The 23,044-nt window shown below is 49.9% G+C and overlaps 1 protein-coding gene across 3 annotated transcripts in view; it reads left to right on the top strand.

The window, feature by feature from the left end:
• Nucleotides 1–23,044, top strand: part of LOC146866615 (E3 ubiquitin-protein ligase RNF170-like) — a 557,133-nt gene that overhangs the window by 393,946 nt on the left and 140,143 nt on the right. For all 3 annotated transcript variants that reach the window (XM_085636635.1, XM_085636636.1, XM_085636634.1), the window contains exon 5: nt 2,586–2,659. In XM_085636635.1, the coding sequence (XP_085492761.1) occupies nt 2,586–2,659 (74 nt within the window). The remainder of the gene's footprint in view (nt 1–2,585; nt 2,660–23,044) is intronic.

The raw sequence follows: 23,044 nt of genomic DNA, 5'->3' as shown, positions 1-23,044 counted from the left end.
AGCATTTTTTGTAGTATCTCTAGACAATCCATTGTTGATATTAAAGAGCGTTCAATCCCTTTAGCAATATCAATTACTTCCTGTAGTGTAGGATTTCTGCAAGCCAATAAACGTTCCTGTATTTTCTTTGTGAAACAATGGAAAACGAACTGGTCTCTAATATAAACATCTACCATATCCTTAAATTCACATTTAGTTGCAAGTACTCTCAGTGCTGCAATATATTCTTCTACTGTCTCACTTTCCATTTGCTTGCGCATAGCAAATTTATGTCTGCCAACCATTATGTTTGGTTCTTCTGAAAATTGTTTTTCCATGCGCTTAACTGCTTCAAAATATTCAAAAATCATCCATCTCACCTGCCGGTTCCTCAAACTCTGGTAAACTGTCAAAGATTTCTTGACCAGCATTACCGAGTAAACCAAACATTATAGCTTTTTTTCTCTCTGCACTATACTCTTTCCCATCTATTGCCACCAAGTAGTTTTCAAAAGCTCTGTGCCAATTTTTCCATCTCAAAGGTGGTTTTCCTGCCTCACTCAAAAAACACGCCGGTGTGCAGATTGCATTACTTTGCGCCATGACTGTTTTTGTCTGGTTTTTATTTCCTGTGTCCTCTTTAATTTCTGTGTCACTTAATGGATTTCTTTTGTTTTTTTAATTAAATAAAGATTTATAAAGTTTTTTCCTTTTTATACGTTACTTTAGTATTTTTTTTTAATTTTCCATGTTTTAATAAAGTTAGTAACCAAAATAAACTTGCTCCGTATATTTTCCACTTAAAAAAGTCAATTTCACTCTTCCAAAATGGCCGCACGCATTACGTATGCATGCTGCGTGGATACGAACGCTCGGAAGGTAAAAAGAATAGCTGATCAACAGGAGAATACGTCACGATTAAGGCTCGAGGCAGGGCTCTGCACGCTCGCGCTGTCTTCTAACCGCATTCCCAACTGCCAAACCGAAATCTCCTCAAGACAATCTCCGTCACATTCAGGTTTTTCAACTGCGCGCTTGTATAAATATGCGCTCGTTAAATACCTTGTACGCTGTTAATTTTCATTTTTCCTCCCGTTATGGTCCGTTGATTTCAATCCAAGTTTTTTTTTTATATTCTTAAAAATCCTTTATATTTTGCGTAGTGGGCCATAAAACCATCCTCGTCGCCAAAATTGTTGTGTCAAATAAGCCAACGGAAGTTGGTAGAAAAGAGATTTATTAAGATAAATCTATATAAATATGACCCACACGCAGGTGGAGCAATATCAAGCACATAACTAGATCGTAATGACGAACATTCCATAAACGTCATGTTTATACTGTAAAATACGTCACAGGGGAAACAGGGTGTGATTGGTTGGGAAAGGACGAACGAAGGGGATGAAGGTAGGGTGAAGACAAAGAAGGGTGGTAGAGTATTAGGAGTACAACATATCTTTATTTGCATTTCGTCAAACGTGCAGGTAACAGAAAGGGTATAGAAAGAAAAAACATATATGAGGCAGGGACAGGTGATCAATACATGTACGACGAGAGTTACATTGCGGTTTGGTTGAACAGTGGCCAACCATGACTAATATGAGTCCTGTGCAACAGGTAAAGAATAGCGGAGTGTTAGTGTCAGACATTGCATCTGAGGCAATCAACCAAAGTATTGCATATTTATGTCCGTTCAGGCGACAGAGCTCTCGCCGCATCTCGACCAGGCGTCACTGCTGTGTCCATGTGCCCAGATAGCACACAATTTCGTATTATGGCTTAAATTGCTCTAGTTCGTTTTTACCGCCATTCCTTATACCACTGATTTTCGGTATTGCTGGTCAGGGGGTCCCATCCTAAATAGGTATTTCCCATATAACTGTCCACTTCCCGCTATTGGGATTCTTGCCCCAACAAGTCTCTGATCTCTGGAGGTTGCTGTTGGGGGTAATAAATAAGGTGATCCGCTCTTGCACTTTGATTGCGCCATGCAGTGCCTTGCCAGCCTTATTGCTACTTCTATCTTGAAAATACTTAGCCAGAAGTATGCCACCATTAGGTGGGATAGCACGTTGTATTTGTGTTGATGGGGGAGGCTGGCCCCCATTTCCATGTTCTTCTACATGGGGGAGCTATGACCACCTTGCAGGACTTCTTTGCCAGTCATGTTTCAGTTACCATTCCCTTTTTTAGGATATTGCGAATGGAATCAAGTAATTCGCATTTTGCACTATCTTTAGGTGGTGGGAGTATGTGATCATTTTATAGTTCCACCCTACATATCGTGGCTAGGTTCATGACTATCTGTTTTATGTCTTTTTCTCACAAGTTCTGGTTTGCTCTTGAGAATGTATTCCCGTTTTGGCATTATTAATACCTTACTACTTAAAGGATTGTTGGCCAGTTCTAATGGAACAGCACTAAGGGTGGAAAAGTTGATTTCATCTCCCTGCATCAAAAAAGATGACTCACTTTTTCCATACATTTCATATCTATGAATACATAACAGATAACTGTGTGTGGCCTGTACAACTAACTGAGGCTCAAACTGTTGGTTTAACTCTCGATGTTCAGTCTTGGTCATTGACATTTTTCTTTCCGTCCAGGTTCTTGTATTATTGCATATTGGCGGTACGGCTCTTGGCTTGGCGCTATCAGTTGCCCGATCTGCAGACAAACGGTAGGTAATCTTTGCTTTATGTACCACATATTGTAATTAATTCATATTGTGCTTTGGTGCACCTTTTGATTGAAATTTAAGTAATTAAGGATATTTGTATCTGAATAAAATGCAGAGCTTTTATTTTGTCATTTCAGTATAGCAATCTGAATACCTCACGGCGCCAGTGCTTAGGTGTTTTTGTGTGTATAGTTCAAGCTTTGACTGTTTTCGGGAGACAATGTATAAAGTACTATACATTTAGAGAAAGCAATTTTCTTTTGCTATATCCTGGAGCAAACGCACACTTATGCTCCATGGCTGGGACCCGATCAGACTACAGCACCTACTTTCATTGTAATGGGACGTTTTGCTCTATAGTTTCACAAATATGTAACATTTAAAATGGATGCAACATAAGGCGCAGTGTGCAGCAGAAGGAGCATTCGGTGTGAGTCATGTAAGTACTTTTGCTCTGTACATTCACATGAAAAGACTCACTGCTGCTACTGGTACGGCAGTTACATTGGGTATGTCAGTGTTACATTCATTAATAAACACTTAGATTGTAGAGTCAGTGTGGTGGGTGCCTTTTTCCATGAAAAAAAACCAAAGCCTACGTACGTCATCTCTTTCATGTATGCATGCTGCCAACCTAAAACATTTAAACCCCTCCAAATATACCAATCAATCAGACTCCAAAATCGTACACCAATAGCTCGCTGTCCAGTTTATAAACCAAATGAACACAGTCGCTACTAAATATCCTTGTAGGATGACTCGACCCTTGTTGTCCACAGTTGTAGGACGCCATAATACGAGGGCATTTGCTCTGTACATATGGCTGCAGCATAACATCGGTTTATTATAACATCTTGATTGATTAGATTAATGGCCCCCTTTTCCAAGCCTTTCTGTATTGATATGTAACGCACATTTTTAGGTCTCGCCTAGCGTTGCAGCGTGAATGCGCTGCCATCGCTCTGCTAGGCATGCAGTACATACTGTAGTGTGGAAGCTTCGTGGAAGCTCCGCCCACTCTGCCCATTGGCTTTTGTCTTAAATGCTGCCTTCCGATTGGTTTGAGGCTTGTTAGTCCCTCCTCATTCATCATTTGTATCCTTCCACGGCTATTGGTACCTTTACTCCTGACACTATTTTCTTTTAGGTCTTGGCTAGCATTGCAGTGCGAATGCGCTGCCATCGCTTTGCGAGACATGCAGTATATACTGTAGTGTGGATGCTTCGTGGAAGCTCTGCCCACTCTCTGCCCATTGGTTTTTCTCTTAAATGCTGCCTTCCGATTGGTTTGAAGCTTGTTAGTCCCTCCTCATTCATCATTTGTATCCTTCCACGGCTATTGGCCCCTTTACTCCTAACACTATTTTATTCCCTGTCTCCCCCACCCCACCGCCCCCTCCCTCAGTCTGTGACTTCTCAACCCCCCCACCCCCACTCCCGTTTGTGTTTTCTTGCCTGCTGGCACTTCCGTTTTCATCTTTATCATTGCCACCTTTAAATATGCGAGTTCAGGATGCGTGCTGTACAAAAACTTCTTGTGTTTAATGAACTAGATTTTAATGTTACTCTAAATATAATAAGACGCTAGGCAACATTCGGGATATGCATGGCAACTGATGCCTCTTAGTTCACATGGCATTGTTGTCGGGCGGGAGGAGCGGCAGTGTTTTAACTCATGCTTAAAACAAGCACTTTTAATAACTTCCTCTCAATTCAGTGCTATAATCTTGTGTACCGAGGTGACGCGCAAAAGAAATGCACCTTTTTGAATTCTGAAGAGACATTATCGCACATTTACATCATGTTTACTGTATGATTAACATGCCGATCATTTTCACGGCTCGCCCACTGGCTCATATACGCTTGGCTCTTCTCCGGCTGGCTCTACCTGTTAATTAATATATTTGCTCACACACCTCTAACAAAGCGAGATGAATGGATACATGACAGTGAGCCCGGTAGATGGTAGAGAAATAGACTGGTGCAGACAAACAGACAAAGTCAGACTCCATTGCCTCGCATAAGAATCATCACTTTCAATAACCTGGAAATCTGTCGGCAACTACTACATGCCCCAACCTCATCCCCCTCACCTATTCTTAGCAGAAGCGGCAGATTCTGTGCTGTGCCCTGCTGGTGCAGAAGAGCACGGCAGAGTCTGTAAAAGCGCTGGGGTCCCTAGCCTCTCCGGCCGGGCACCTAAGCCTTCTGGGTATCTTCACACTCAGGATAAATGAATACATTTTGTTCTGTGCTTTAGTCGCCCCTCTGTGAACACTGTCTGGTAGATGAAGCTCTGTGTTAATAAACACATTCAGAGAGGCGGTTGTGTACAAACAAACAACAGCCACAATACCGTACGTTTTGAACGTGTAGTTAAATACCTGCTCATCGAGTACCTCATTGGCTGATCATTCCATGGCACTACCAAAATTACATTTGGAGAGGTGGTTGTGTACAAACAAACAGCCACAATACCGTACGTTTTGAATGTGTAGTTAAATACCTGCTCATCGAGTACCTCATTGGCTGATCATTCCATGGCACTACCAAAATTACATTTGGACACATTGTCTCTACTGTAAAACACTCCCATCTATTGGTCATTTAACAACTCGGGGCTTTGGGGTTAGGGAACCTACTTTGGATGCTGTGTAAAAGAGTAAATACAAAAATTAATGCAATGAAACTAAGCGACCAGTACTGTCTAAAACACTGTGAAAACTGACACGCATTCTGGCATTTTGTTTAGTTAATGTCGATTTTCTCATAGATGCGAGTAAAGTACTCTTAATATCTTAATGAAATCTGAAATCTGCACACTTTTAACTAATAGCACCAGCTGACCTTTGACAACTAGGCAATTAATACATTTTCATGTACCCCCGGAGCTCCCCTGGCAAGCTTCATTCCCTCCCAGTGTTTGGGGTTTAACCAAGACGCAGGAGAGTGAGTCAAATAGTCTAGAAAATGAAAGAGAAGCCGGGATTCAGATTCACATGCTCCGATCCCGATCGAGTTGGTTAGTCTGTAAGCACTACTTTTATTGATGAGTTTCGCATTAGTAAAGCACCACGTTGTGCATGTGTGGCGACACTTCACCCATGAGGTACGTGCCAAGCAATTGTTGACACAATCCACACTTTGCGTTTTTTTCCATATATTTATTACGAAGTGCAGGACCTTTCCAAGGGATTTTGCACACTACATACATTCACTCCAAAAATAAAACATGTATGTAAAAAACATTGCCATTTACAATGTCAATAGCTCTAACTCACAAATGCGAGACCTATTTGCATTGCAAATGCTTGTTATTCATTTTTGTTTACATTTTTTTCGTATTTTAGATAAATAGAGGATTTATAGCAAAAAAAGAAACACAAGAAATATTTGTGCATAAGTAAACAGCACAGCTTCAAAGCAAATGACATACATGTAGCAGAGCAGAGTACATAATAGAACCAAGAAGTATTCTCCTTAAAAAACATAAGTCAGTTATCATATACTTCAAAAAACGACTAGATTACTCATAATTCATCCCTGTATTATTTTTGTGGCCAAAGCCAAATGTCGAATGTATCACTTTATTTATTTTACACATGCTATCTTGGGGGTGGCTAATTAGATTTCCTAATCAACGTTATCAGTGAATGCGCAATAATTCATTCTGTAACCGCTATTCTGCGCCAACACGAAGAAAAGCTTTGTCTCTGAAACAAACCCGATGAGCTCTGTATTTCAACACTTCCTTCACAGCAGTGACGAAGATAGATAAAAATCGAGGTCTCTGTTTCCTCTTTAAGAAAGAGCAACCAGTAATGGCAACGAACCCGCCAAAACATCACACAGATTCAGACACATTAATTTTTTAATAGCATCGACTTAACCTTTCTTGTAGCAAATCTTCATGAATTGTGAATCATTTATATGTCATCTAGTGTGGCCTTTAGTGATAGATGTTCTATAATCAGCATAAGCTTTATTCAATGTCATAAAAGCTAGATACATAAAAAGTCAAATTTCACAGTTTAAACATTGGCTAAAAAAAAGTAGTTGAATAAAATCGATACCGCAAGATGCATATTAAAATAGAAAGAAAACTTGGAAAAAAGTGAAAAACATCCACACAATATTGTAAGTTAAAACAAATAAGTTAGTAACACTTTAAAAAGTCATAGCAGAACTAAAACATATTTCATTATCACTGGTGGGAAAGTCCTTCATTCAGTTATTTGCAGGAAGTAATTTAGATCTTATTATCCCCATCCATCCTAAAAATTTCGCCATTGGTACTTCATACGATAGAGATGGATCAGTACAAAAAATTCTCATGACTACACTCGACGAGTTGGGGCCCATATTCCTACAAGTCGGCGCCAGCCATACTTTACGGGGTGCGACATACGCAGGACATACAAACAGCACATGTTTCTTCCGAGGCAGTGCAGTTTGGACATTTACCATTGTCAGTGGCAAACCATTTAGCATTAAAAGACTTCAGGGGTAAGCATCCTGCTCTAAACTGAAAATACATTTTGCGGTCTAGCGGCTTGGAGATTACATCCCAATAGTTCTCAGCAGTCGGGCTTGGTTTTGTTTGCAACAACTTTCGTTTTTCTGTTAGCTTCTTGTACAATCCTTTCCCAGTACCTTTGCTTAATTAAATCTTTTGATGGGAAATGGGTGCTGTTAGGGGTTTCCCACAATGATGACATTGCCATACAGGCTAGAGAACTTCTGATGTCACGCAACCAGCTGATTTTATGGAAGCAATCAGCCTCCATTATATCTCTAAGACCTTCTGAGAAAATGGCCAGTTCTGGCGTGCACCAGATTCTGCGCCAGTAGAGGATAGGGCATAGTCTTGCTAAATCTGCAAATGCTTTTTTGCCTAGATCGTAACTCAGGGGAAGCATGTGACCCCTGACCCTGCTTGCAGGCCAGGTCGCTCCCCTGCTGCCGCACAGCTCCACCTGTGTGCCAGCGCCTCCCTCGCTACCGCTGCTCCTCCTCCGTGAGTGCGATACTGCTGTCTGTTGCGCCCCATCTGATTTAGTGCCTGCCTTGTGATTCTGTACTGTACTGTTGCCCCTTTGATTCAGTGCGTGTTTTTTCTTTTTGTGAATCTGTACTGTACTGTTGCCCTCGCTTCCAGCTCGTTCCCCCCCTCCCCCCTCTTCTCTTCCGCTTCCCCTCAGCCTGTTCCCCGCCGCTGCTCCCCTGCGGCCCTGCCCCCTCGCCGCCCCGCCTCCCAGCTGCTCCTCCCTCCCTCCCCGCCTTAAATGGCGGGCGCTGTGCGGCCGCGCAGCGGACACGTGCAGCGGGCGCGCCGCTGGCGTGCCGGAGGCAAGCCCGTCTGCGCCCGGATCGCGCCCAGAGTCAGAACCCCTGGACCCCGCGCACACCACGACGCCAGACTCCGATACGACGCCAGCATTCTCCTCGCACTCAACACCTGCCGTGACAACCGCTGCTTCCAGACCGCCCCGAACGGTATCCACGGACCTTTCTCTTGCCTTACCTGCAACTTCACCTGCAACAGAACCACCAAACCTCCAAAGACCGGACCCAACCACCTTTGCTGCATTCTCAACACCCACTCCACACGCAAACACGCCATCGAGCTCTGGGACCTGCTCGACACCTCCGCCCCAGACGTGGCCTTCGTGACCGAGACTTGGTGGAACGACTCCTCGGCGCCCTACATCGCTATAGCCATCCCGGACGGCTACAAGATCACCCGCAGGGATCGCACCAACGGAATTGGAGGAGGTCTAGCCATCGTCCACAAGTCCACCCTCCAGCGCTACAACCACACAGACGATACCCTCAACACCGCCGAACACCTGCACTTCCGGATCCACATCGACCCAAACACCACCCTCAGAGCAACACTCGTCTACAGACCCCCCGGACCCCGAGCTCAGTTCTGCGACTCCATCGCTGACCTCGCCAGCACCTACGCACTCGCCTCCACAGACTACAACCTCCTCGGGGACCTGAACTTCTACCTCGAGAACAACGACACCAACTCCGCCACCCTCATCGACAACCTCACCAACCTCGGCCTCAGACAACTTGTCACCACACCCACCCACCCACGCCGCCGGCCACACGCTTGACCCCGTCTTCGCCACAAGCACTCACGTCGCCTTCAACCACACCACCGAATTCCACTGGACCGACCACCGCTGCATCCATTTCACCTTCCAGAAACCAACCACACACCACCACACCCAACAGCCGCCCTGCCGCTGCTGGAGCAAAGTCACCGAAGACCAGCTGACCTCCACCCTCGCCCAGAACCCTCCCACCGACCCAGACGCCGCCGCCAGCAACCTCAGACAGTGGATCGACGGCTGCGCCAACACCCTCACCCCGCTCAAGAAACCCTCCAACAACCACACCAGCAAGAAAGCCTCATGGTTCACCGAGGAGCTCCAGACCTCCAAACGCACATGCCGAAAACTGGAGAAGAAATGGCTCCACAAACGTACACCGGAGAGCCATGCAGCCCACAAGGACGCCATCCGCAGACATCACCACCTCATCAGAACAGCCAAGAGATCCTCCTTCAAAGCCCGCCTGGACAACAACGCACACGACAGCAAAAAGCTATTCAACATAATGAATGAACTCTCCAACCCCAGCGCCAACACCAACGACATCCCGCCCTTACAAGATCTGTGCGACTCACTGGCCACCTTCTTCCACCGCAAGATAGCCGACATCCGCGACAGCTTCAACAATATGACTGCCCCGACAACGTCAGACTCCAACACCCCCTCGAACACCACCAGCACCGACCACCTGACCTTCTGGTCCAACGTCAACGACGACGAGACGCGCATGGCCATGAACTCCATCCACTCAGGATCACCATCGGACCCCTACCCACACCATGTATTCAACAAAGTGGATAAAACCATCGCACCCCAACTACGGAAGGTCATCAACATCTCCTTCAAAACAGCGACATTCCCAGAAAGCTGGAAGCACACCGAAATCAACGCCCTCCTCAAGAAGCCCAAGGCGGACCTCAAGAACTTCCAGCCCATCTCCCTGCTCCCCTTCCCGGTGAAGGTCATCGAGAAAATCGCCATCATGCAACTGACCCGCCACCTTGAGGACAACAACATCTTAGACCTGTCCCAGTCCGGATTCAGACGAAACCACAGCACCGAGACAGCCCTCATCGTCGCCACAGACGACATCAGGCGCCAACTTGACAACGGCGAGACATCAGCCCTCATCCTCCTGGACCTGTCAGCCACCTTCGACTCAGTCTGCCATCGCACACTAAAGACACGCCTCCAAGAAGCCGGAATCCGAGAGAAGGCCCTGGACTGGAACACGTCCTTCCTCTCCGGCAGAACCCAGAGAGTCCGCCTCCCACCCTTCCGAACTGAAGCCACCGACATCATCTGCGGCGTACCCCAGGGCTCATCCCTACTCTGTTCAACGTCTACATGGCCCCACTCGCACAAGTGGCCCGCCAGCATGACCTCAACATCATCTACGCCGACGACACTCATCTCATCCTCTCCCACACCAAGGACCCGTACACCGCCAAAACCAACCTCCATGAGGGAATGAAGGCCGTCGCCGAGTGGATGAGGAGCAGCCGTCTGAAACTGAACATAGACAAGACAGAGGTCCTCATCCTCGGCCCACCCCCTGGGACAACTCCTGGTGGCCGACCACACTGGGAACAGCACCGACACCCACGGGCCACACACGCAACCTAGGATTCATCCTCGACTCCTCCCTCTCCATGTCGAAGCAGGTCAACGCCATCCCCTCAGCCTGCTACAACACCGTCCGAATGCTCCGCAGGATCTACAAATGGATCCCGACCGAAACAAGAAGAACGGTGACCCAAGCCATCGTCAGCAGCAGGCTGGACTACGGCAATGCACTCTACGCAGGAATCCCTGCCAAACACCTACGACGACTACAACGCATCCAAAACACCTCCGCTCGACTGATCCTCAACATCCCTCGTCGCAGCCACATCACCCCCCACCTGAGACAACTGCACTGGCTCCCCGTCAACAAGAGGATCACCTTCAAGCTCCTCACCCATGCACACAAAGCACTCCACAACACCGGACCAGCCTACCTGAACAGCAGACTCAGCTTCTACACCCACACCCGCCAGCTCCGCTCCACCAGCCTCGCCCTCGCAGCCGTCCCCCGCATCCAACGAACAACCTCCGGCGGCAGATCCTTCTCCTTCCTCGCAGCCAAGACCTGGAACACCCTCCCTACCCACCTGCGACAGACCCAAGACCTGCTCACCTTCAGAAGACTCCTCAAGATCTGGCTCGAGCAGTAGCAGCACCCCCCTCCCCTCAGCGCCTTGAGACCCTCACGGGTAAGTAGTGCGCTTTACAAGTGACTGATTGATTGAATGAAACATAGGTGTACTTTGAGGTATGCTTGTGATCCCTCAAAAAAACCTGTTCTCTGATGCAGCTAATTAAGATAATTTCTCAAAACCCCATAACTCGGCACCATACAGGACTGAGCTCAATATCTTGGAGCTGTAGATCTGCAGCACTAGGATAAGAGGCTTTGTCAATGATGTTTTGAATTCCTTGATCATGACACTGGCTAATTGCCGGTGTTTTACAACCATGGTATCGATGTGCAGCCTCCATCTTAGTCCTTTATGCAAGGTAATGCCTTAGTAAGTGAATGCATCTACCTGCTCCAGGGGTAGCTCATCCATTACCATGCCACCCTTAAATGACCTGTGTTGGTTAAAGGTCATAAACTTTGCTTTTGCAGTATTCATTTTTAGACCACGCAATGACCAGAATTCTTCGAAGCGCTGCCCAGATGCTTTAACCCGCTCTGTGTTTTAGATAATATAAGTAGGTCGTCCACAAACATTGATATTGGGATTTTTTTGCCTGCTAGGACTGTAGCGTCTGTGGAAGTAGAAGCCAAAAAATGACAATTCTATTGAAAATAATGTGGGAGCTAGGACGCAGCCTTGACACACTCCCTTCTCAACTGGGAAGGGATCAGTCTTGCTTCCCCGTGCCCCCCATTGAATTTTAACATAATTGTTTTCGTGGAGACGAACAATTAGGGAGAGTAGGTCAAGGGGCAGCCCGAGCTCTTGGAGTACCCTCCACAATGTGGGACGTGAAACTAAGTCGAAGACAGACTTGAGGTCAACAAAGGCAGCATAAATGCTGCCTTTTCCAAGGGCCACCGTCCTCCAGTAAATTAATAGACATCGAAAGACCTGATCAATAGTACTTTGGTGGGCCCAGAAGCCTGCCTGAAGTGGGCTCAGGATGTCATTATCATCAATCCAGGATTGAATGTTTGCTAAAACAAGTTGTGCTACTATTTTCTGAATTGAGTCAAAAAGGCTTATCGGCCTACAGTTCCCTGGTAAAGATTTGTCCCCTTTTTTATATATATCCGGATAATCTCCGCCCCCGCCAAGTGTCCGGATTGGGGCACCATGGGCGATGGCATTCGCTAGGACCATTATATACTGGTTCCATTTGGCCTTGTTCTGCAGGAAGATATCTGCAGACACGTTATCAATACCTGGGGCTCTCCCACTAGTAATTGTGCACAGTGCAATGCTTACATCCACTAAATTAACAAGCATTTGCAATGCAATAGGTCTCGCATTATTAAAGTTTGAGCTATTGGCATTGCTAAATAATGCAAGAACAATAGCTCGAACATTAATAATGTGAGACCTATTGCATTGCAAATGCTTGTTATAGATCCTGCAGTAGGTTTGCCTTTTTTTTATAAGGAAGGCCATTCGACTTCTTAGATCCAATTATGAAAAAATCCATGGTCTCCTTTACAGCGTGGAGTTTCCTTGGGATTGAAGGAAATACTGAACTGGCAGGTCCAAAAGGTGCTTCCCAACTTCCTCCTAAAAGTAACAAGGTGTGTGAGTGGCCAGGCAAGTTTGTGCTGGATAGTGAGAGTGGATAGCCTGTAGCTATAGGAACTGGTTACTTCTAGATAGGGAGCAAACATAGCAATCTGATAGGTCTGCTTGTGCAGTTAATTGTTGGCTACAGAGAACTGTACCGGGGGTGGGAGATGGTATGGCCAGAGTGTAGAATCATAGCACTTAAAGTACTGGACAAACTGTGATTGAGTTACAGTGTCGACGGGAGACATGAATCGGACAGAGCAATTATTTTTGTGCAGAGCGTGGCCCCTTTGTGTGCGCAATTACGGTAGTTTGAGTGTTTACAGCGCACTCAGTATGTGGACAATAATCCAGTATGGGATTACAAGCCGAAAGCTAAGAGGAGTTGTGCTTGCATCAACTGGTATTGAATGGATGGCTATGCAATGTCATGGGGGGGATTATATGTGGCAATTCCCCAGTAAATGGTAAAATTGCTTTTCAAAGATGCCACAGAACCAAGTGCTACGTAACTAGGCCTCGAAAATACCAATTTCGGAAGGTTTTCCTTTCCTTTTTGGCATTTTAAGGTACGCTGGTGCATTCACAATAAAAGGATTCATAGGGTAGCACACAACCATGACGTCACTAGGCAGAGCCAAAACTTCAACTTGACCCCCTCTCCACTTCATACAGTTCAATGCAATCACTTGGTTTGTACTTAGCACAATTCCAAACCTTTGTCAATTTCGACTCGTGGACAAACACAGCATTCCGAGAATGGCTCCCACAGTAGCAGGGTGCTAGGTTTACATTTCTGACAAGCTCAAGAATGGCAACTTGTGCTGTTAAACGTCACACTGACACATCTTGCAGCACCCGTTTAATGTACAGCGCTGTAAAATGGAAGCCTCGGTATTACGAGTTCACGGTAGCTAACTGCAAGTCAGTCAGTGGCACTGCTGACAAGTGTGTGAAACGCTCTTGAAACGGGCGCAGCGCTGATAAAATATGTTCAAAATTATTAAAACATGCAAGATGGGGGTTGGAGCGAAGTGCAAAGAACACAACAGGCTCCCTCCAGACACCTCTGACGATGAGCAGGATACAAATGCTGTGGGTTAACTAGGAAGCAAAACGAGGGTAAAGAGAATGTCTCCGTGAGCCTTGTGCTCGGCTGGCGCCTCGGGCATGTTTACTACGGGAACACATGGGAATGCAAAGCCATTAATCAAGCAGGATGGCTCTGTCTACCTTCACGCCCAGGGAGGAGGGAGATGGGAGCAGAGCATCAAAGGGCTGGGTGACAAGGGAGGGGGAATGCAAGGGTCAAAGCGGCGAAAGTGAAAGTAATCGAGCAGAGCATCAAAGGGCTGGGTGAGAAGGGAGGGGGGAATGCAATGATCAGAGGAGCAGCTGTGCACGTGCATGTGATCGTGCACTCAAGGTTTAGGCCAGCCAAAAGACTGTGTGTAGCACTTTGAAAATCCCACATATAAAATGTCTCTTCGAGCCTTTGGCTCGCGAGACCTAAAAACGATATCAGGTGAATAGAAGTGAGCCCAAGAAGGATCAAAGTCCTCGTTATTGTTATCAGCATATTGCTCTGAAATAAACTTTACCCACGTTTCGAGTTTCACGTGGTTTTGGGAAGATTGCACTACTCCCACTGCGCCCCATTTTACCAAGCTCCAAAAGTGTTGCATCTTTCTCTCAATACTTGCTTCTTTTGAATCCTGCCATCTTTTCCAATCCCATGCCTTTTTTGCTTTCATCATCGCCTTCTTATAAAGCTTCCTAGTGAGTTGAACTCTAGACTGGTCTCCTGTTCTTTTTGCCGCCCCAAGGCTCTGCCAGCTTGTTTGCATTCCCTATTATACCACTGTAACTGTTGCTGGTTTCCCCTCACCTTGGGCCTGCAGGGGTTTTGGAAATATAAGCGCATTCTTTCTAATATAGTGGTGTGTAATAGTGTTATTTCTTTTGGTGAGCGGGTGTCAAGAAAAGAAGACACCATCTCAGTTAGAGTGTGTTCCACATCAGAGTTAATGGCTGATAACATTTCTGGTCGTTCGATTATCATTGGCCATTTGAGGTGTCGCATATCATTGGTCAATACCAGTTCAACTGTGAAAGGTGAGTTGGAAATTTGAGATTTCTCTTGTTAATCCCCGATTATGAACGTGGTGCATAGTAGATTGTGGTCGCTCTCAATTCTGTCCATCACGACCATGTCTTGTAGAGTATGCCAAAGATCTGATAGGGACTACTAGCCGCAGATTCCTTAATGTAGAATTATCCCCAGGCGTGAGACTGGACCCGGAATGTATTTTTGTCCCAGCATCTCTGCGCGTCGGGTGGCGGCATCACGTGACTCCGCCTGCCGTCTTCGGCGGGCGTGACGTCAGCGAGGTCACATAAGCCCCACCCTGGCGCGCTGACGTCAGTTTCCTTCTTTTCAGCGTGCAGCGCGGATCCGGATCGTGTCCCTGGCCTGTTTTCAGGCCCTCTTTTCACACTTTGCGTTTCTTTTTGGGAACAGTCTGCGAATGCCTTCGGGCTTCAAGACGTGCTCGTCTTGCACGCAACAGATGGCGGCGACGGACCGTCACCCCATTTGTATGTGGTGTTTGGGGAGCACCATGACTCCACGGACTGTGAGGCTTGTCAGCAGATGAAGCCGAAGTCCCGGCGGGAGCGCCGGATGAAACTCCTCTTGGCCCACATGTCCAGGTCGGCATCATTACCGCGTCCGTCCCCCGCGGAAGGGTTCAGGAACCGCCACTTCCGTCTCTGACATCGTCCCTCTCTGAGGCCGCAAGAGCGTCGCTCGTCTGTGGGTAAGTGTCGCAGCTTGTCCCTGAGGCCCGGTCCCCGCCCTGTGGGGGGTGCGGGTTCTCCACTGGTCATGCGGCCTCGCGCGTCGCCACCCTACCCGGCGTGGGGGCAACCAGAGCCCAAATGGAAGCCTATGCTGCGTCCCTGCAGGCCTCCTTGGCTCATCCTCTTCCTGGGACGTCTGCGGATCTCTTGCCATGTGCGGGGCCTTCTGCGGCGTCGCCGGTGGCTCTAATCCCGGCGCTGACAGTTTCGGCTTCAGGTCTTGGAGATGTGGTGTCGTCGGGGTGCAACCCTACGGGGTTCCCTCCTTCGGACCACGGCACCTCCGCCTCGCCGCAAACCCTCTTGGGGGTCCCTGTGGTGTCGCCGGAGGTTGCTGGGACTCGTGGCTCGTCCTCGAGTCCCCCTCGGTCCTCTGGGCAGGCGGCAGCCTTGTCCGAGGCCGAGCTGACGCCGCTCGGGCACCGGCGGCTGCTGGCCCTGGTGGCGCCATAGGGGCTGGCTAGGGTCTGGGGCGCATCCCCGGTTCCCCCTCGTCTCTCCATGCGGGCGGCTACCTTGTCGGAGGTCGAGTCGACGCCTTTTCAGCGCCGTTCTTTGGCCGCCCCAGGTTCCGACCCTGCCCCGTTCTCCCGTTGCGCAAGTCGTGGCGGAAGTCGTCTCGGCGTCCCCTTCAGCGCCGGTCGACGTTGCGCTGACGCCAGTGGCGGACTCCACGGTGCCGTGCTGGAGTCGGGTCGTTGATTAGTCTTCGGAGGCCCCCTCTTCTCCAGAGGTTCGGCAACTTTTTGTCTCTTCTTCCCCGGAGACGGGACGCTGTGTCCCCACGCCCACAGAGGTGCCTCAGGTTCCCCACTCATCGGTCAACCTCCCCCCATTCCGAGCTTGGCCTTTTCTTCCTCCGGTTGGGCTGGGGGACAGACGGCTTAGCTTACAGCCGTCGCCCACGGAGGAATGGATCTGCCCACCGTGTTGCCCTACGGAGGCGAGTGCTGCCTTCGCCAGGGTTGTCTCCACGGTCGCGGGGATTTTGCGCATGGGAGACCTGGCTGCCCATTTCCCCGCGGATCATTTGTTTGAGGTTCTCCATCAGGGCTCTGGTGGACGGGAGCTGCTTCTTCTACCTTTCGAAGCATCGCTCCATAATTCTCTCTTGGGGGCGTCCTGCCACGGGGGACCCGGTGCCCCAGCCGCTCCTGCACTGCCACCGTCCTGCTCCGCATGATCCTGTCTGCCTTTCCTTCCACCCTTCTACCAGGGGCTCTCTTCTGCAGACTGCCTTTTCCTCCTTGCCATCGGTGTTGTCTCCTCTGTCACCGGAGGCCCGGTGGTTAGAGCCTTGCGGGCGCTCAACACGCTTTGTGTGCTGGCCAGAGCCAGTTCTTGCTTGTGGGATTCCACGGAGTCCCTTCTGTCTTGTGCTTCTCAGGAAGGTGCCTGCACTGATCTGCGGCACCATGTATTGGATGGCCGGGAGCTGGCGGCGTTTATTCTTCGCTCAGCTCTGGATGTCTCTGAGGCGCTTGGTCGCACCATGGCTTCTTTGGTGGCCGGGGGGGGCGTGGCTTGCCTGGGATCCATGGCGGACGCGTGAGCGAGGAGCTCCGCACCAGCCGCACATAAATCCTGCATCAAACGCTGACCGGGGCTGCGGTGCCACACCTGACTGCCCGCTTGTGTTCGGCGGTGGTCACCGGCAGCACTCGGGCGATCCTCGCTGCGGTGTGGACGAGGCGGCAGCTGTCCCTGGTTCTCTGGGCGCAAGGAGCTCTGGCGGCGACTTCCTGTGGAGCGCACGGATGGCTGCGTGACTACGTGAATCCCCAGTCGCGGGCTGACTGATGGGCCCGAGGTGCTGCGGCCGAGACGCTGGGGCGGCATGCGCAACGGAGGGGCGGCGGATCTTCACCGCGACCATCGCCACGACCACGCAGACACCTTGCAAATTACTAACACTTGCCCAGTGAAGGTGGGTGAATTATAGCGGAGTGCTGAGACCATCGGCCCCGTGAGGTTATTGCTGGAGGGGCGGCGTGACGCAACTGGTGACCTGGATGGACCATATGACGAGCTAGCTGGTTGGAGTTCAATCGGTGTCCCGGTGGTGAGTGTTAGCCGGTCCTACCGAGGTTGGGCTGGTAACTAAGGGGCAGTGTCTGCTGGGGCCCACGTAGGTCTACCACCATATTGGATCTTGCTGGGCTCTGGATAGTTGCCGCTGGTGTCCGGATTTGGCGGTGAAGCCTCTGCAGAGTGGTGTGCGTTTCTCCCTGGCTGCGGCTCCTAGGGATATAGGGGTGCTGGAGCCGAGATCGCCCTGATTGAGCGCTTCCTGTGCTGCTACACGTCTCTGGGACTGGGTGCGGAACGGAGTCCTGTGAGGCCTGCCTGTAGACTGCGGACAGTGCGAATCTGCCTCCTCCGAGATCAGGGGGTCCGGTATACTAGCTGCGGTGCCCTGAGGGAGCCTGTGGGGGCCTGTCTCTGGGACCTGCTAGCCGGCTGTGAGTGGTGAGCGGCACAGGGAGTAGCAGGGCCTTTCCAGTCCAGGGACTTTCGGCCTGAAGACCAGGGGCGCCTTTGGTTGGGGTCTGGTTCGCTGCCATGCGTAAGCCCAAAGCCAGGATCGCTGGTACGGAGCAGGACCCTGAGGATGGAGCACCTGACCTGTCGCAGATGGCCCCTGGGGAACCTATCCAATGGCAGCTCAAAGAAATTCTAGCAGCCATAACAGATACTAAAGCCACCCTCCACCAGGACATTAGTGCGGTTGGGCTAGGGCTCTTCCGAGATGAACATAAGAAGCTAGCGGGGAGGGTCAAGGACACAAACCAGCATAGCGGAATTGCTCCCTGCCCATAAGGATATGGCCCAACAGCTGCATGCTCTTACGGATAGAGTGAACTCCCTGGAACGCAGAGCTGAAGATTCGGAGGGCAGAAATCTGAGGAACAACGTCGAGTGGTTGGGCTGCCGGAAGGAGTGGAGGGGACTGCATGGTGGCGTACTTAGAGACCTGGCTTTAGACTGTGGTTGCCCCGGAGGGCCTATCTGGCTTTTACACTTTGGAGCGAGCTCATAGGGTCCCAGCTAGGCCATTCGGGCCGGGCAAACAACCGAGACCAGTGATTGCTCGCCTTCTACATTATCGTGACCGGGATCTATTGCTTCAAAGGGCGAGAACGGCGGGCCCCTTCACTGTGGATAACAGCAGAGTCACACTGTTCCCCGATTATACCCTGGGCCTGGAGGTCCAGCGAAAGCGAGCTTCTTACCTGGAGGTCAAAAAAGCATTGAGGGAGGAGGGCTTGCAGTACTCCCTCTTGTTTCCAGCACGGCTACAAATTGTTGTCGATAATACCTCCCACTTTTTTGACTCCTCGGCGGAGGCCTGGGACTAGTTGGAGGAGTATAAAGGTGGTCTGACAGCCACGGCCGGGCATGGGGGATCTGCGCCCCGAGGTGGTTTGACTGGAATGCGTGGGTTTTGGCGGCTGCGGCGGATGGCCCGGATGAAACCCTCCACGACGCAGGCTGAACTGGAGCGGGCAGCCACTCTATGGGCGGTGGAATCTGTGGCGGGTTCCGTCAGTCCGCCCCCGCCGGAAGATGAGGCAGGCTCTACCAGGGCCTCTGCAGATAATGACTCGGACAATTCTACTACTAGTAGTGCGAGACTGCCAGTGGTAACGCCCCAGAGTGTGGATGATATAATATGACTCTACTGTGGGGAGGTTGGAAAATTCTGGCTACTTGCTGAAAGGAATTGATTGTGTGCTGGGCGAGCAGTCCTTGGGAAGGTTTTATGTTTATATGCGGTTGGTGCCTTCTGTTTGGTTGCAGATCTTGTCCTGGGCCAGCTGCGTTCACCCTTGCCTCTGAAGTAGTCAGAGGACTTTGCTTAGTTGCTACTTTTTATTGTTTGGATGGGCACTAGTTTTAAGGTAACTGTCCTAGGGAGGGGGGTTTGGGAGTTTGGGAATGTTTATCAGGGGCTCTGGCATGACGCTTGTACTTTATTGTTGGGGCACTGGACATCCTATATACCATGGGTTCACTGAATGATTTAAAGTGCATAACGTGGAACGTTGGGGGCTTGCACACCATGAGCCGTCGGCATAAGATCCATACATATCTGGTGCGGAGGGGGGTTCAGGTAGCTTTCCTCCAGGAAACACATATCACGGGCTCAGAGGGTCTTGCACTGCAGCGCAGATGGAGAGGTCAGGTTTTTCATACCTCGTATTCAGCCTTTGCACGAGGAGTCTTGGTGTGGATCAGAGCTGGGGTCCCCTTTCAACCTGTGCAGCACATTGTAGATCCGGAAGGGCGTTATGTACTGGTACGGGGCAGACTTGATGGGAGGGACATTACGCTGGGCAGTATTTATGCCTCGAATACTGAGCAACAGGCCTTTTGTACTTTATTGTCGGAGAAGCTGGCGTCCTACTTGTCTGGTGCAGTGATGCTGGGAGGTGACTTTAATTCCATTACAGTTGTCGCCCTTGACAGGTCTCACCCCCCTCTTCCTGTAGCACCAATTATTAAAGATCGCTAGGGCTCGAAGTACATGGCAGTCGAATTGGGGGTTGTTGGATACCTGGAGGGAGCACCACCCACATGAGCTAGACTACTCCTTTTTCTCCACGAGTTGCACGTTAGATTAGACACAATACTTTGTTCCCCTGAGATACACATGGTGGTCCAGCACAGTGAATACCTGACCAGAAAGCTCTCGGATAATAATCCCCTGATGCTGAGACTTCGTTGGGCCCCACAGCGCCCAGCAATCCCGACATGGCGATTAAATCCGGAGCTACTGGAGGACCCGGCCTTCCGGGAGGTGATAAGAACTGGGACGACCCAGTATTTTCAGGAGAATGCAGGTACAGCGTCCTCACTGACAGTGGAGTGGGACGCTTTTAAAGTGGTGGTGAGGGGACTCTGTATTGCTAATATGATTGGGGTACGAAAAGTTCTCCTCCAGGAGATGGACACCGTGGACCAGCGCTTTCGCCACTTGGAGCGTGATCGCCCAGAACATCCAGCTGGGCAGGAGGAGCTGTTAGCGGCCCGGGAGGCAGTAGCAGTGGGGGTTGAGAAGCTGCGATGTTATGATTATAAGAGGTATATGGTATGCGCCCACGCAGAGCGCGACAAATCTGGCACATTGCTGGCGTGGCTAGCAAACCCCGCGAGGCAGGCGGTCCCTATTTTGGCACTCTGCGATCCAGTGGGGAGTATATGCTACTCTCAGCAGGGCATTAATCGCCTTTTTTCTGACTACTATGAGGAACTTTATTGCAGTAAAGTCTCCTTGGACGAGGGTTGTCTAGAGGGGTTTTTAGCAGAGGCGGGTTTGCCGGCCCTTGCCAAAGCGGAAGCAGATCTGTTGGGTCAAGACATCACATTGGGGGAAGTACGAGGTGCAATCAAACATGGCATGGAAGAAGACTCCAGGGGTGGATGGTTTGCCGATCAAATTTTATGCATCTTATGTTGATCTGTTGGCCCCTAGGTTAGTGGCCCTCTATAATGGTTCACGGAGGGTGGGCCGGCTTCCTTCTACGACGCGTGAGGCGCTTATCATACCTCTGTTGAAGCCTGGGAGGCCCCCCTCGGACAGGACTGCCTACCGTCCACTCTCCATGCTTACCACCGACTATAAGATCTTAAGTCGGATACTAGCCACTCGCCTCCTGCTGTATATGACCCACCTAGTACATGTGGATCAGGCGGGGTTTATACCCAAACAGAATACAGCGGGCAACGTTTGTCGCCTGCTCCGTGTTTTAGAGGCCGATACGTACTCGTCCCATACTGCTGCCATATTCTCGGTTGTTATGGAAAAGGCCTTTGACAGCCTGGAGTGGCCTTATTTATTTCAGGTACTGCGTGCCTTTGGATTGGGGGAGCGGTTTGTGACCTGGACGGCTTTGCTATATAGGGACTCCACGGCTAGAACTAAGTCAGGAAGTCTGATATCGGCTCCCTGTGCGGTGCGTAGAGGGACTCGCCAAGGGTGTCCTCTATCCCCGCTATTATTTGCACTGGCCATAAAGCCACTGGCGGCCCAGGCCCGAACGGGGAGGTGGTTCAGGGGGCTCCAGGTGCATGACGATACCCATTCTATTGCGCTTTACGCGGACGACCTCCTCCTGATCCTAGCCGACACCCAGGAGCTTTGCTAGGATCTAAGCGACTGCTTCGACATATTGAAGAAATGGCAGGTCTGGGAGTGAACTGGACAAAATCGTGCCTGTTCCCACCTCCAAGACAGTTGAGGGTCCTCGGTCTACGGAGGCTGTAAACTGGGAGTATACCTGTATAACGTATCTGGGGACACGTATCTACCATGAACAGAAAGATCTGGTGGAGGGTAATATTGGCAGGGCTATACGGGGTCTCCAAGGCAGTATGGACTTTTGGCAGTCGTTGCCGCTGTCCCTGATGGTGGCACTCTCCAGGCTGTTATATTATTTTCGGACGCTTCCTGTTTGGCTCCCTGCATCGACTTTTAAGAGGATTCAACAGATGATAACGGGGTTTCTCTGGCTCTCTGGCAGGCGACGTGTAGCTTTGCACACTCTGCTACGTCCGCGGGGGGAGGGAGGTTAGCAGTTCCGGACTTCGAATCCTATTACTTGGCGGCCCAGCTGCAATGGTTGACTCTAGCGGTGGCTCGGGAGTTCCGGGGCATGGGAGATGCTGCGGGGGGCGGATTCCTGCCTACTTGCTATCTAGAATTATTTTATAACAGCCGCTTCGCCTTGGGGATCTCCCTGGGGACGTGCAGGCTTTTCGGTTGTGCTGGAATAGGAGTCAACAGAGGGCGCGGATCGCCTGCCCGTACGCTCCTGAGATCCCGTTGTTAATGTGCCAGCAATTGCCTCATGGGGGCAACTCGTCGGCGCTCACGGGGTGGTGTGCTTCGGGATTGACAGCTGTGGGAGATTTATATGAAGATAATGTTCTGATGCCTTTTGAGGCCATTCGTGAGCGTTTTGATCTCCCTCGCGGAGATTATCTGCTGCATGCGGCCTTAGTGTCGGCTATTCAGCGGCGATGGAAAGGGGGGCTGTCTGAACCCAAGACATCAATGGCTTGCCAGTACGTGGTGCTGGCGGCCGGTACCATTAAAGCTGTTACTTGTTTATATCGACGGATGACTTGTGAAAAGTTGCCCCCCCTTCTGAGGTTGAAGCAACAATGGGAGGAGGACATGGAAGGGGAAATTCCTGACAAAGTCTGGGCTGAATTGCTTGAGCGCCCATGGAAATGCTCCAGGAACGCCCGATTTCAACAGATTACATTTTTTATTTTGCACAGAGCTGATCTCACCCCAGTCAAAATTAAACACTATTTTAAAACACTCGCAGCACCCTGCCCCCGCTGCAACAGAGAGGAAGCAGATTTCCGCCATATGATGTGAGACTGCCCCCGGATTGGGATTTATTGGCGGGAAGTGTGGACAATACTTTATGATGTTACGGAGAGGGATATTGAATTTGGTATAGGTCCATGTTTATTACATTGGTTCCCCCATACTTCTAAGACAAAAATAACTAGTAAATTTATAGACCTGGGGCTGGTCCTGGCCAAAAGGGAAATTACCGCTAATTGGAAGGCTCAGCGGGGGC

Source organism: Triturus cristatus, chromosome 2_1 (genome assembly GCF_964204655.1).
Source record: "Triturus cristatus chromosome 2_1, aTriCri1.1, whole genome shotgun sequence".
NCBI classification, from domain to species: Eukaryota; Metazoa; Chordata; class Amphibia; order Caudata; family Salamandridae; genus Triturus; species Triturus cristatus.
Note: the sequence above shows the minus strand (reverse complement) of the source record. Positions and strands in the feature narration are given on the sequence as shown.